This window comes from Cicer arietinum, chromosome 2 (assembly GCF_000331145.2).
Source record: "Cicer arietinum cultivar CDC Frontier isolate Library 1 chromosome 2, Cicar.CDCFrontier_v2.0, whole genome shotgun sequence".
Taxonomy (NCBI): Eukaryota; Viridiplantae; Streptophyta; class Magnoliopsida; order Fabales; family Fabaceae; genus Cicer; species Cicer arietinum.
In genome coordinates this window covers 2,908,859-2,925,341 of record NC_021161.2, presented here as the reverse complement: position 1 = coordinate 2,925,341, position 16,483 = coordinate 2,908,859, and the positions used below count along the sequence as shown (strand labels likewise).

General features: G+C 29.6%; 2 protein-coding genes across 3 annotated transcripts in view; both read right to left on the bottom strand.

Annotated features, from left to right (window-relative positions):
• Window positions 1-4,271: 4,271 nt before the first annotated feature.
• On the bottom strand, window positions 4,272-6,453 carry LOC140919311 (uncharacterized). The gene is made up of 2 exons (XM_073365147.1): window positions 5,587-6,453; window positions 4,272-5,475 (listed from the first exon to the last, which is right to left on the bottom strand). Exons 1-2 carry the CDS (start codon window positions 6,261-6,263, stop codon window positions 4,272-4,274), a joined length of 1,881 nt encoding a protein of 626 aa, XP_073221248.1. The 5' UTR covers window positions 6,264-6,453.
• Window positions 6,454-14,714: 8,261 nt separating this feature from the next.
• Window positions 14,715-16,483, bottom strand: part of LOC101507218 (rhamnogalacturonan I rhamnosyltransferase 1) — a 4,569-nt gene continuing 2,800 nt past the window's right edge. For both annotated transcript variants that reach the window (XM_004507227.4, XM_004507228.4), the window contains exons 7-10: window positions 16,369-16,483; window positions 15,941-16,145; window positions 15,682-15,839; window positions 14,715-15,202 (exon numbers count right to left, since the gene is read on the bottom strand). In XM_004507227.4, the coding sequence (XP_004507284.1) occupies window positions 14,956-15,202; window positions 15,682-15,839; window positions 15,941-16,145; window positions 16,369-16,483 (725 nt within the window). In that variant the 3' untranslated portion in view covers window positions 14,715-14,955. The remainder of the gene's footprint in view (window positions 15,203-15,681; window positions 15,840-15,940; window positions 16,146-16,368) is intronic.

The window sequence follows — 16,483 nt, the reverse complement described above, 5'->3', positions numbered from 1 at the left end:
TATAGGAGATTCATTAGGAAATTCTCCCAAATTGCCCTGCCTTTGACCAGACTGACTAGGAAGGACCAACCCTTTGTGTGGGATCAAAAATGTGAAAAGAGTTTTCAAACTCTTAAGATCAAGTTAACCACTGCCCCTGTACTGGCCATACCAGATCCAACCTTAGGATTTGAAGTGTATTGTGATGCATCCCTGAAAGGTTTAGGTTGTGTATTGATGCAAAGCAACCAAGTAGTGGCTTATGCTTCAAGACAACTAAAGCCTCATGATGGAAACTATCCCACTCATGACCTAGAATTAGCTGCCATAGTGTTTGCATTGAAGATCTGGAGACATCATCTGTATGGAGCATAATTTGATGTTTTCAGTGATCACAAGAGCCTAAGGTATCTATTCGACCAGAGGGAACTTAATATGAGGCAAAGAAGGTGGGTGGAATTTTTGAAAGATTATGAATTTGAACTGAAATACCACTCAGGCAAGGCCAATGTAGTGGCGGATGCATTGAGCAGGAAATCCCTACATATGTCTCATCTCATGATAAAAGAACTTGCACTGCTAGAAAACCTTAGAGACTTGAACCTAAATATGACAATCCTTCAAGGGGGAATTCTTTTAAATAAACTAGAAATAACTAGTAGCCTTAGAGACCAAATTAGGCAATCTCAAGGGATGGATGAAGAGTTGCAACTTAGAAATGACCAAGAAAGATTTACTAGGGCACGAGATGGAACAATCCTATTTCAGGGCATAATTTGGGTACCTAAGGATTCAAAACTAAAGAGACTAATACTAGAGGAAGCTCACAAAAGTAACCTAACTATCCATCCTGGATCTACCAAGATGTACCAAGACCTTAAGAAAAATTATTGGTGGCCAGGTATGAAGGTTGATGTGGCTACTTTTGTGGGTCAATGCCTAACTTGCCAAAAGGTGAAAATAGAACATCAGAGACCAGCAGGATTGCTACAGCCTCTAGAAATACCTGAATGGAAATGGGACTCAATTTCCATGGATTTTGTTGTAGGTTTGCCACATACCCACACTGGGTATGATTCTATTTGGGTGATTGTGGATAGATTAACTAAGTCAGCTCATTTCTTACCAGTAAAGTCAAACTACAACACCCTCAAACTAGCCAAGTTATTCATTAAGGAAATAATGAGGTTGCATGGGGTGTCTTTTAGTATCATATCAGATAGAGACCCTAAGTTTACCTCCATGTTTTGGAAGGCATTTCAAAAGTCTCTAGGAACTAGACTACACCTTAGTACTTCCTACCATCCCCAGACTGATGGTCAAACCGAAAGAACCATTCAGACTCTAGAGGATATGCTGAGAGCTTGCATTTTAGAGGAAGGAGGAAACTGGGATACACATTTGCCTCTGGTAGAGTTTTCCTACAACAACAGTTACCATGCCAGCATTGACATGGCACCTTATGAGGCTTTGTATGGAAGAAAATGTAGGACACCGTTATGTTGGTCAGAAGTAGGGGACAAGGGGATCTTGGGTCCTGAAGTTATCCAACAGACCACTGAAAAGATTAAGGTAATTAAGGATAAATTAAAGATAGCCCAAAGTAGGCAAAAGAGCTATGCTGATATCAGGAGAAGACCTTTAGAGTTTGAGGAAGGAGATCATGTTTTTTTGAGAGTTACCCCCACCATTGGCATTGGAAGAGTGCTAAAGGTCAAGAAGTTAAACCCTCGTTTTGTTGGACCCTTTCAAATATTGCAGAGGATTGGTCCCTCTGCATACAGAATAGCCTTGCCACCCAAACTGTCCAATCTACACAATGTTTTTCACGTCTCCCAGTTAAAGAAATACATTCCTAATCCTCACCAAATTTTGAGTCATGAGTCTGTCCAACTCAAGTCAAACCTTACTTATGACCCAATGCCAGTCCAAATTATAGATAGAAGTGTAAAAGCATTGAGAAACAAAGAAATTCCCCTAGTGAAGGTTGTTTGGGAAGGATCTTCTGTAGAAGAAGCAACGTGGGAAGCAGAGACAGACATGCAAAGGCAATAGTATCCTTACCTTTTCCAATAGGTAATCTTTTGAATTTTGAGGGCAAAATTTTTATTAAGTGGTGGAGGATGTAACAACCATTTAAAAATAAATAACTAGTTTATTTGTTAAATTAATAAGAAAAAAAATAAATAACTAGTTTATTTGTTAAATTAATAAAAAAAAAGGGCATTATTGTAATATTTAGACAAATGAAGGGTAATGGCATAATTTCATATACATCTCAAATTGTAGTAAGTTTTTTTCTCTCACTCCTAAAACACGGTCCCTTTCTTCTCCTTCTGGTTACTGGTTAGTGTCCTTCATCCTCTCAATCTTCATCTTCAACCTCTCATTTTCCTTATTTTCTTCATTTTACAAATCAGTTAAACCAAAAGCTTTTAGAACCATTTTTAAGCGTTGCATGTCTCATCTGTTCATAACCAGATTCAACCAAGGAAGCAGCAAGGGATAATAACCCAAAAATGAAGAACTTGAGTCGAAGTGGCAATTCATGAAAAAGGGAAGCTCAACAATCAATCTAATTAGAACGTCTTCTCCCTTATCAAACTGTGAGTTTCTATCATTCTTCATTTAAGAAATTTCTCCAAAGACTTGGGCATGCATGTTAGTTTTGAGAATGTTTACAAGGAAATTATGTTTTTGTTTTTAGGAAAAATGAGGAGTTTTTGTTGAAACTGATAAGAAATGTTTTAGGTGCATGCATTTTGTTTTACTAATGGATAGAAAATTCTAATTTTTATCCCAAATATTCAATGCATGAGAGGTGTTTGATGAAAATACTGTGATAACTGTTGCAGTAGCTTTGTGGTATTTAAGTTTAGTTTTCTAAATAAAAACAAAACTATGTAAACAAGTCTTAGAATAAGATTTTTCATGAATTATTGATTTCGAATTTTGAGATGAGACCACCTATGTTGTGTTTATAGGCAAGTTCTTTTTATTAAAGGGTTTTGTTGTTGTTGTTGTTGTTACGATTAGGGATTTCATTTTCTGAAGTTGTTGAAAATAAGTTAGAACGTAGGCCGTTGTTTACGGTTGTGATGTTTGTGAATGAATTATGTATTAGGAAAAATTTAATTATATGTGCATCATTAGATTTAAGGTGATTATGCTTGTCGAGCACGATTTATGCTCGTTACTGCTGTTGTTGCCTCTGATGTGTGTTTGTGAAATTGTGTTATGTTACGCTAATTTCGTTTAGAATGATGATTTTAGGTGCTGAAATTTTTGAGTAAATTATTTTGGATTATTACAGATTAGGAGAATTAGAGTGCGATGAAATGAAACTTTGCATATAGGTGTTTTTTTTTAAAAAAACTGCATTCAAATGATTTTTTCATGACTTTTATGTTGTTATTAATTTCATGACTTTGATGTGTTACTATTTTCATGACTCCAATGTTATTTTTATATTCCTGACTATAATTTTTATTTTTATTTTGAATTAAGGACTTAGGATTAAATTATTATGAGTTTCGTATATCACCTAAAGTTATTTATAATTGTTATGAATGAATAATGCATTTTATATATGACATAACAAGTGCACTTCATACAAAAACATTTCAAGTTTTGTACAATATCATTAATCACATCATGCATGACCTTACTCACGGTGGGACATTTAGGTTATTCCAGGCATGGAATAACAGGTAAAAGAGAACAATCAGGACGATTGGGGTTTGGCCAGACCACCTTTACCAATCAGGACTCAATATTTTGGTGACCCACAATAAGATATTGGGCGACTTTTTCCTTATTCCAAAGGAAAAGATTTGAGGTCATGCATATGTTGTTCAGAATTATATATATATATATAAATAGACATGTATAATAATAATAATAATAATAATAATTGTTTTTTTTCTTGAGATGTATAACTACTTTTGTATGTTTTATACACTTTTATGAAAAAAGAAACTCTTTGAGGTTGTTTTCCTCTTATATATAGAGCTCACTGAGATATTTTATCCCTTCCCAATTATTATTATTTTTTTTTACAGCTGGAGGAACATGAGACATGAAAACTAGCATCAGAAGATCAGTTCCAAACTTCTGGACTTAGAATTTGATTTTTTTTTTGTTTTATGATGTAATCAGACAATCGTAGTTTATGTTCAAGATGTAATATTTTATGAATCTACTAAACATGTTGTAAACTATATTTCTGAATGTAGTTTTCAGTTATGATGGTGATTCTAATTTACTATTCATTATTAATTACCTCTGTTTTATTAAGGTGTAAGGGTCCAATTATCATATTCTAGACAAATGATAATGGGTCTTACATTTGTCGATCCAGAATGTGAACCTCTCATAGGAAAGAAAGTCATTGAAAATGTCAGACCGAACGTGACAAGAATAATATTATATGTTGTCGCTATCACGTAACTCATATCAGGTATGGACAACCATTTATCCATGGGTTGAACACCTAAGTCGGATATCATCAACGAATCTCTTACTTCTTTAATGCGTCCTGTGAACAATCTATCATATGGAGTTACATGAGAAACAATCTCTTGATCCAATCTCTTGCGGACCAAAGACCAACACTCTTCACCGAAACCAAGCAATAATGCAATAACGCGAAAACCACAATTTCCATCAGCTGCCACGTCAAATATGTCATCAATGTATGGCTGAATAATATCAGGAAATTGTGTCAATAACAAATTTTTTGAAGAATGAGATGACTGAGAGGGGTGTTTCTTTGATTGAGAGGCTTGTCTCTTCTTTGATTGAGAGGGTTGGGAACCAATATCTTCACCATATGTTGCATTAACATGCTCAAAGTAAGAAGGGTCTCGATATACATCATATCCATCTGGCTTCATACCCTTACTCTTCTTCACTCTTCCTTTGGTTTTGACTTTTTCAGGTGGTGGACATATTGAACTTGTACTTGGAAAAGCAAGTTCACGCACTTTACTCTTCAACACTCGTTTCCCAATAACATCAAGTGATCGAAAGCGTTTCCATAAGGCATTCATCTCAGTAGACATATCCAACTCTGATCCATCTTCTGTGTCTTGAGTGAGTTCACATTCCATGCTTAATTTTCTCCATTGAATATGCACAGAATCTAGAGGAATTGGTTCACCCATTAATTTATATTGTCCCAATTCACAAGCACAAGGTAATCCGTATGTCCTTCTCAGAGAACACCCACATATAGATTTGTCAGTACCCACCCACTCAACTTTGTCGTATTCTTCAGCAATACGTCTTTGAGCTTCTGTTGATACAAATGTATTCAATCTCTGATAAAATGGATTTCTGTGCTCATGCTCTTCATCATAAAAACTTTTTTGAAACGAGGCTCTGATTCTTTTATGTTGTAACCTTATCATGTTGTTCATAGCCTCCCAACATTTACACAAATCACCCATGCTATTTTCTAACATTAACTTCAGTTTCCAGTGAGCTGACTCAACCCTGTAAATTTTTTTTACAGATACATTAGAAAATATAATAAAATTATAATATAATACAATTCAGCAATATATAATAAAATTCAACAATATATAATAAAATTATATTAAATACCTGTTAGTCGTTGTGTTCCCCAAATGCATCACTTTATTTGTCCATGCTTCAACAAATCTTTCCTTATGTGGAGTCAACCAAGTTTCTTTGACATAATCAACAAACACTTTAGTATCAACACATGATTGTTCAAACATATGCAAGCGCATCATATACTCTTTTTCATTACTACAATACATAATGTCTTTCCACATATTCAATATTGACTCTTGTCTATCCTTTAAGACATATTGCTTGCATTTTGCTCCAACATTTTTTTCGATATGAAATCGACAAAGTAAATTAACAGCATGTGGAAACACAATGCCAACTGCATTCATTAACGCAAGATCTCTGTCTGTCACAATTACTTGAGGGAATTTATTTTGTGTAACAAACAAATCTTTTAGTCTCTCTAATGCCCAACAAAAGTTTTCTTCCCTCTCACATTCCAAATAAGCAAACCCAACTACAAATGTTTTCTCTGTTGATGTCATACCAACAATTTCAAGTAATGGCATTCTGTATTTATTGGTTTTGTAGGTACTGTCCATAATCAACACAATCGGAAACAAATTCAACAACTTCACTGAATCTGGATGCGCCCAAAAAATATCTCTCATAACATCGGAGTCTTCACGCTTTCTATTCCAGCACACATATTTTGCATCTTCAATTAACTTGAATAAATGTTGCATCTCTGTTCTATTACCTCTCACGCGCAATCGAATGATACTTCTCTGTTTATATATTTGTGAGATCTTAGTAACATTACTCTTATCTCGGTCTTGCAATGAGAGTAATATGTGTCTCGGTGCAACATTATATTTTGTTAATTCATGAACATGCTTTCTATCTTCTTCATTTAAGCGCCCAACATATGCATGCCCCTCCAAAGTATTAGGTAATTCATGGTTGTGAATTCCACAAATTACTTTAACTATCCATCCTGAACCATCTTTTAATGGTTTTGATCTAAGCTTGAAAGGACAATCACATTTTTTTGTTGAACTTCGAATAGAACTAGCAGCACACTTGTATTTTCCCCCTTTGTCACAACCTAATATTAATTTATTTCTCCGTCCTTTCTCACCCGTCTCTATATCTGATCTTCTGATAATAACGGTAACTTTATTTTTTATACCAATTTCTTTTGCCCATTTCACAACAGTACCCCTTGAATCAAATATTTGAAATAAAATAATTATAATTAATCACAAAAATATATTTTTATAATATTAATATTAAATATATTTATTCATACCTGATCTGTGTCAAAAATATTTGTAATATCGACGCATGTTTTGTCCATTAATAGTAGTGGATTATCCATATTTGTTAACATTTAAAAAAAATTAAAAAAAAAATTAAAAAAAGTTGGTCTGTACCGGAAAACTTAGAAATGAAGTTTTCCGGAATCTACTAATGTACCGGAATACTTGTCAAATAAGGTTTCTAGTACACAACTTTTCCCTTCTGTACCAGAAAACTCAGTTTTAACATTTCCGGTACTTTACTTTGTACCGGAAATCTTGTTACAAGTATTCCGGTAGTTACCGGAAAACTGGAGCCTACCGGAAATCTCTTTTACGGCGGGGTGAATGACAAAATGGTGAAAAAAATATTTACATTTACTTTCTTTGAAATAGCAACAAAAAAAAAATTGAAGGTAGTTTTGGTATTTTCGAATTTTTTTGAGGGTACATGAGAAATTTTTCTGTAATCTAACATGTATTTTTCCTTCTTAAATTTAGTACTCGTCCAAATTTTAAATTATTGATAGTACAACTACCCCTTATGATGGATGGATTATGAAAGAGTTGTGTTAGTATAATGTGTTATTTTAGTATAAAATTGATATTGCAACCATCGAGTATGCAAATATAGTTGTGGGGTTCCCTAAATCAAGGCTCCTTTTCATACTTTTATGCAATACATAATCACAGAGAGAATTTTGAAAGTTTAGAAGAGTATTTTTACATTTTTACGATTAAGTATTTTTCTTGGTGTTTTAGAATAAGTGATTCATTTGATTATTTTAAATATATTAAAAAAAATTAAATGAAAGGGATATGAAAAAAATACTATCTTCATCTCATTATTATTGAGTCACTTGATCATTTTATATATATTAAATATATATATATATATATATAAAGAGAAGATGCTTGTTTTACTAAATTATTATTAATAAGTATTAGCCATTATTAGTGTCATAGATATATGGTAAAAGATATTGAATTGAAAGTAATATAAATAATATTAATAAAATAGTTCAATTGAAGAAAAAATATATATTGAAATTGGTAATTCATTTTAATTTTGAGATTTTTTTTTTATAAATGGATCAATTATTATAGGACATAGAAGTAATCTTTTACTAAATTACCCCTATCAAGTAATAAATTTGTCTTTAAATATAAGACATTATGGATTTTTTTTTCTACCTTATTAAAAGACTTCTTTAAAATTTTCAACTACATTAATTATTATTTTACTAACATACTCTGATTATTATGCTTTTTATTTCTGCAACCAACAATATATATTATGGTGGGAATATAAACTAATTTTCTCTATTGAAGAATAAACTTATAAAAATAATATCAAATATTAATAAATTTAATACTATTAATGACTTTCTTAATTTTCATTATTTGACCAACGACGTCCTATATTTAAAGACATATATAGCAATAGTGTATTTGCCATTATTATAAATGTAAAGTGAAAGTAATATTAATTAAAAAATATAATTTAAAAAAGTAATTAATGATATATTAAAAATTAAAGGAATAATTCATTTTGAAACAACATTTTTATAAATAATTCATTCATTGTGATACAAAGTGAATACTACTATCTTATTTTTTATTTTTAGGAATAGTTGATGTGACTATAATATTGTTACCTAATGTCTCACCTCGACCCCAAGCCCACTTATGATAAATCCCTTTACTCCCTCTATTATTAAGTACTTCATCCCATCTTTTATATATAAACAAAAAATAACAGCCTTACATCTTTAGAAAAAATTGTTAATTTTATTTAATTTGTGTAAGGTAATGAAAAAGTCAATTGAGGAAAATAATAAGAGTTACCGAAAAACCTAGTATAGGGGAAATGCGGATGTGAGTTTTTGGTGTAGCTCTTTTCTATGCTCTACTATTGCCCTTGTAAACTTGTCGATATTTACCTATTTTTATTAATCTCCAAATTTTAATATTTAGACCATGTTTGTTAAAATTAAACTATAAGTTAATTGACAATTGAAAAATTGATCGACAATTGAGTGAGTGAGTGAGTTATTGTATATTACGTAAGGATTAAAAAAAAATTATAAATGAAACAAAATATAAAATAATTAATTTTTTCTCAATTATTAATAGTGTTTGAAATATATTTTTATTTTATTTTTAATAACTTATAATATGGTTGTTATTATTTTATTCTTTATTCAATTATTATTTTTAAAAAGTATATATATGTATGACATGATTTATTTTATTTGACTGAATATTTTGTTAAAATGTATGAAAACTTTTTTTTTTTTTTAAGTATTTGAAAAAAAAAAATACTTATATAATGACACAATTTAAATATTTCTAGAAAACAAAAATAAAATATTTTAGATTAGTCAATCGATCAAACTTAGATTAAAAAAAAAAGAAAATAAAAATTAATAGCTACCATAAATTGTGTACAGATAGGGAAAAGAGCAGTCAAGATGAGAGAAAGAAGGAAGATCAAGTTTGTTGTTTTGAATAAGGAACTTACTCTAATTTCATTCAAATTTTAGCATGTTATCTCACATTTGAATTTGACTTATTAATATAATTTATTATAAATTTATTTTTATTTTCTCTTTGACTCAATTTGATAAAATTTTTGATTTTGCAATAATTATTTTTTTATACAAAATTTATATTTGTAAATTAAAATATTGATTCGTATTGTAAAGTTGTTACTAATCAAAAATTGATTTTTAGTAAAGGGTTTTAAGATGATGGATAATTTTAAAGATGTTGTTTGATATTATTATTATTATTATTATTATTATTTAAGAAATCTTTTTTAATTTTAAAAGCAAAATTGAGTAACATTGTTATGGACTTATGGTTAAAATGATCACTTTATTTTCTCTTTGAATTATAGCTATTTGAATACTTGACTTCTTTAACCTTTTTTTTTGTTCTAAGACCGTAAAGAAAGAAAATAAATGAATTTTTTTTTATCTTCTTTAAATAAAATTGTGTCGGTGGAGTTACTACATTGCTTATTTCTTTGGGACATTGATTATGTTTAAAATTGGATTATCTTTATTTTCTAAAATTTTATTTGGGGCTCTATAACATAAAGTTATCCCAATGAAAATTATATTATTCGAAAAGTTTTGATTCATAATATTAATTTGTCCGAGTTTTATATTTTAATGATTGGTCGGTTCTAAGTAGTAGTTTCATGTTATTTTCATTTTATGTGTAAATCGTGACATGCAATTTATTTTTTAGAAATGTTATTGATTTTCTTATGATATTGATCTATAAACTATTTTTATTAGAGAAAACTTTTATCTATGTCAAAAATTAATTTTTATCTGGTTGTTGTCGTTATAAGGACTAAAACATAATTTAATGAATAAAAATCGTTATTGGCTACAAACTTAATTTTATTTGGTTAAAATTTTATGTTGTGATAGTTATTTGGTTAAAATTTTATGTTGTGATAATTTTCTAGAAGCAATAAATGTGTTGAAAATTGTTGTTATAGTTATTTCTTATGGAAGATTAAAGTTATGATTTTTATGATACAATTGTGTAGATATTGTGTTGATTTATAAAATAAAAAATTATGAATCTTATGATAGAGTTGTTAATTTATTTTGTAATAATTAAAATAGTTTTTGTATTGAAATGTCGTTAAATTTTATTGTTAAAATTTTGGAAATGAACTAAGAAAGTCTTAGGATCATTGATGCTTGTAATATTAGAATTTTGGTCCAAAAGAAACATTTAGAAAATGACATTTTCTCTTTATTTTATTGAATTTACCGTGAGACCCTTGTGTCAAATATAGACTCAAAATCTCTTTTTATTGTTACTTGTTTGTAGAGTTGTCAAAAATAACCCCAAACTCCAATGCCCCTTTTCAAATATTTCTTACTAAGCCCCTAATTTTAGGTCCATATTAAAATAATTTTTCTAAAGCTCCGATCCATTATTTCATTAGGCTTAAAGGAGGGAGCTCAAGGGACTTATAAGCCTTCAATATTTTGTTAATTTTGAGATTTCTTTTTTTGAATTATTTTTTAAATGTAAAAAAAAAAACTAAAAAAAAATATTTTTTTTTCTCGAATTAAAATTATTTCGAAAAAAATTGTAAATCATCTTTTATTGGAAAAAAATTGAAACTTTTTTATCGGAGAATTTTAAATAAAAAACCAAAAAAATTATTTCTCAAAAAATAAAAAATAAAAAAACTGTCAAAATTTAAATTAAAAAAATGATTTTTTTTGAAAAAGTGGATCTATAGGCCTACAAAATTTTCGAGGTTTTTTAGTGTTGGGGCTTTTCTATTTTGGGGCATTTTTAATTATGAAATTTTTTTGCCCCTTCAACATGTGAGTTGGGGTCAATAATTAGTGGGTTTGTCAATTTGACAGCTCTACTTGTTTGTGTGCTTCCTAATTTGAGAGAATTGATATCTTTTAAAAATATATAAAGAAATGACGTGTCTTAAAATCTTAAGCCAACACTAAACATTGAATAGGAATTAGGGATAGATGAGTTCTGACTCTAAGTAAGTAGCAAATTAATTTGTGAAGGTATTTGGAGTAAAAACCGTTGCGTAAGAACCTTAATATCGACACTCATAACAGTAAGAGTGTCACTTAATTCGTTTTGCTACTTGTATTATATGTGATATGAATGCATTGTGATATTATGTATTGGTTTTGTTTGTATGTTATCTTTAAAATATGTGTGTTATATGAATTACATGTTTACTAAACAATTTGCGTATTTTGATTGGTAACGGGTGGTTACTCAAGGTGATAACTTTGTGTCTAAATTAGGTCGGTTTATGATAAGGTTGAATGATTTTGGATATTCTGATTGAGTGATTTATTTTGTTACTAACTAAGGTGATGACATTCATGCATTGGTGGCATGGACTTAGTCGCGAGTACGCGACGATAGTTCCTTAAAAAGACAATGTGATTTAGAAAAATTCTCAGCAGTAGAGTACTCAACATTAAACTCTAAAGAACATTCGTTCAACGGTGTGACATTGTTCAATGGTATGACTTTTTACTCTATGGAGTGGTGATATTTTGAAATCATGCATTAACATATAGTCTTAACAAATAAGATTTGTGCATTTTTGTTGTTTTGTATCTTTGGTGCTTTGTGATTATAATTGTTAAATGAAATATATGATTTAATTATATTTTTGTTATAATAAATATATATGTGCATGCTTATTTGCTTTGTATTTGTTATTTGAAGATAACTATTACATTTCACAAGACGTCACATATAATATTACTTGAGCGAATAATGTCATGGACCAATCTAGTAGGAGAAATGCGATGAAGCACAATAGTATGCAATTGGAGGCTCTGATATACTTTTGTATTGGTGTTAGACTTATTGAGAGATTTTTTCACAAACGTCCAACAACTAGAATTTATTTTTGGATAGTAAAACGCCAAAAGTTGTCTTTAAGAATTTCTTTTATTTTATGTATTAAATTTACTTTTTATAATTGTGAATACTCTAATTTATTATTTTTGAAAATACAATTAAAAAAATTATTAATTGATTTTAAAATAAATAAGTATTTAAAAAATCATATAAAAAAAACTAATATATATCTTTATATTTAAAATTTTGTTAATAATATCTCGAAAAACATAATACTACATATAAATTATAAACTCAAATACTACATCTCATAATAAAACTATAAATTAATAAATAAAAAAATTATTTACCCAATATATCTCATTTAATCCAACAAAAATATTATATATTTTTTTAATATTTACATTGAGGGAGTATTACAAAAGTACTAGGAGGAGACGTTTTGTTGGTTATATTGAAGACAAGATGGAGTATAGGGTAATGCAAAGAGTGTGATTGTAGCCAAGTCAAAGTTATTAATTTCATTGGAAGTTGCTACCTATCTGATACGCTGAACATGGATTACTCCATTTCAATTTTACTATACAGTGACTCACCTCCATGATGTTAAGGAAAGTATCACATCACTGCAATTAACAAACTTTATTACTTAAATATTCCTTCATTCACAATTCCAACTAATTATTATTATTGGATCACTAACCCAAATTTTATTCTAATTCTCAATTTTGGGGATCTGAGTTGAATGCTCCCATGCACTAGTTCTATATCACCTTATTTGGAATTAAACAAATTAAGTTTGCTTCCATATTAAAAAAGTGTTTATAAGCTTTCACCAAAAACTAAGTATCACAAAAAAGAAAAAAGTATATGGTAACGAGTGTCTTTATAATATTTATTAAAACACTAAATGAGAAAATATTACTTTAAAAAAAGTACATTCTACTATTTGAAAATTTAAAAAGTACTTTGTTTTAATATAAAATTTTTATTTTATGTTAAAGACACTAGTTAGTATGACTTATTATATAAATAAAAAATTTATCTTGTTACAAATAATACTAATTATTTGATATTCTATTCACATATATAAATTTAATTAACATTTATTTTGTTTAACTCACTTTTATTAATAAATAAGTCAGAACAAATAAATTAATTATAAATTTCATCTTAAATTCTCAATGAAATAGGTGATTTTGTAAATAGACATGGTATTGAGGTCCCCAAAATAAGTGAGTGGTGATGCAAAAGGTCAACCAACACCTAAAACACTTACAAGTGGAAGAAAAATGAAAGAAGGTGTGTTGCACATAGGACACATCATACCACTAGTCTCCTTTCCATTAAGAATTTGTTGAAGTTGGTCATTCTAGTTCCATTCTGCCTAAACCACACCACAAGCACTTATTATTCCTACTACAATACCATAAAAAATATGGTTGCCTCCATTCCACAATAATATATATATATATAGTTGATGATTTCATACATATTCCTTTATCAACATATTTTTAATTATCTTATATTTTTCTATAATTTTTTATAATAATAATAATAATATATTAAAAAAAAGTAAACTTGTAAAACAATAATAACCTATATAGATTTAATATTACTATTAATAAAATCTTATATACTAAAATGAATATAATATTAAAAAATATAAATATTATTAACAAAAGTAATCGTGAGAGAGATAATTTTTATTTACTAAAATACTCTTATTAAGTGTTAGTGTATCCTCCGTCACCGTAAATAAAAAATAATTACTTGTGAAAGATATAAGTAATATTAATCTGAGGCATAATTTTAAAAAATAAATAAATTAATATTGTTAATTAATCATGAGTCCTGGCCCTCCATTAATGTTCCAGCTACACATTTTTGAGTCTTACCAACACCACCTCATTTATAGTGTTCTTAATTTTCATTTATAGACATCTTAATTTGGTCCACCTAAGACAATAATCATATGCGGCATCATGCAAGTACACAATATCTTAATACAAAAGAAGGTTCCAATAACTTCACCATTGTTATTTACCATTTTCACATGATTTGAAGGATCGTCTATGAATATTTGGTAAAAAAAACTACATTTGAAGTTAGGGAAAAAAAACCAATATTATTGTAAAAGTGGTCTATCTTTTACTTTTCTTTGCAATGCACAAGATACAACTCCACTTTTTTATTGTTTTACATAACAAGAGCTTGTTCCTCAAAACATAAAATTTATATAATTTAGTTTAAATATGTTTTTAGCCTGTCCAAATATGTTTTTTTTCTAATTTTAATCCCTCTAAAAATATTATTTTTATTTGAGTCCCTAAATAATAATAAAAAAAAAATTGTTTTTAACACTCATTATTTTGTTTTAGTTCATGTAATATTTGAATCATGTGGAATTAGTCCCTGCAGAAAGAAACTAGTGACGATAAACATTATCATCCATATATTACAAGGACTAATTTAACATGAACTAAACATTAAATGGACTAAAACTAAATAAAGAGGACGAAAAGCAAAAGTTTCTATTTTCCAAATATCACAAACAAAAACATATTTTGCAGAGACTAAGAAGAAAGCATAATTCGATTGAAGAACTAAAAATATATTTAAACCATCATGATTTTAACGAAGAATAGCCTGTAATGGAGCCACACGACTCCTCTGCCAGAACCTATTTCATGTACAAATCAGGGCCTTCACTTGAATTAATATACCATCATGACTTTAGTTAAGATCATGTGCTTCTCAATGGTTCATCTTGTAGTGGCAAGCATTCATGAGGGTTGGCATAAAAATAGTCTTCTTCTTTTGGTTTGTATGGAATGACAATTCTTGTTTTAGGGTTTCCCATTCTCTTCGCATGAACTTTCTTCACCTTAATGGAAAAATCACCCCAACTTAATGAATTATTGGTATATAGATCTATGAGTGGTACCAGCTGCTTTCTGTCCAACAGTATGGTTCTTTTGTAACCTAGGAATCTGAAGAAGAAGAAGAAGAAGAAGAAGAAAAATGAAGTATGATATATTAGTAAAAAATATATTTTAGGACCTATTTATTTTAGGTGTTTCCATTTTCATCGGTAAAATAAACATTAGAGAAGACATTATGAAAATTTTTGAAAATGATTTTTTGTCTGTAAACGGGGTGACAAGTATCACTTGAAACTCACACACAACTGTAAAGTCTCGAGTTCGAACCCAGATGAAGATGTTCAGCCTAATAATATCAGCATTTGTTAGCTGAGTTAAGTCTTACGGACAAAATGAATTTTAAGCAAATAGAATGAATATTTATGAAAATGCTGAAAAAATGTCTAAACATTGTTTTCAATGTTTTCGAAAATGCATTCTCCCTAATTAGCTTTCATCTGCACTCTATCACAATTAAAAAGAAAAATCAATAACCGAATGTCATTCTAGCCACCGACTTAGATAGACGTGTGGCGATAAAATAATACCTTCTATGACCTTCAACAACTTTAGCCATGTTCCCATCATATGTTGGAACAAATATATCACTCTCTAGAGACACAAGATAATCCAATGCAGCCATTTGTGATGAGTGGTTTTGGAAATACCTCAAGTCTGAAGGTTCCAACAGAGTTTCCTTCCTTACCTGAGGAAGTAGAAGCAAATAAAAGTTATAAACACACACGCGCACGCCCATAAATAGATACATAGACAGACAGATGGATGAATTTGTTACTTTCTACCGACCAGGTTAGGATAAGTTGCTCGTAAAGGTGCCATTCTTTTCTCTCCGCCAAATATTTCTCCAGCAGCTATATAAATTTGAATACTTCGATCTATGTCTAGTGCTGTCAATATTAGAGCGGTTTCCTCAGGTGTCAGCGGGCATAAACCGTCTCTCCTCTTAAGCTCAGAATTTATGACTTTTTCCTTCCACCACGGATATGCATATCTAAGAAACACAATTTTCCAAATTCATATTCAAAGAGTAAACAAAAATATATGTGTAATGCATAAATATAAGATTTAAAAGGTGTTAGACAATCTCGTGTCCTAAGGCCAATATCATTGTAAGTTTCAAAAGCTAAAAACCGAAGAGTTTGATGGACGTGCGTTGTTGCCGTGACTTTCAATTTTTCTGAACACACACACACACACACACACATGTAGATTACCTCATTCTTGTGAGTTCATCCACCTCACTACTGTCACATCCATGAGTGCAGCCGGAGAAAGCCAACATGTCCATCTCATATCTAAGATGAAGAACAAGGAAAGGTCCTCTTTCCC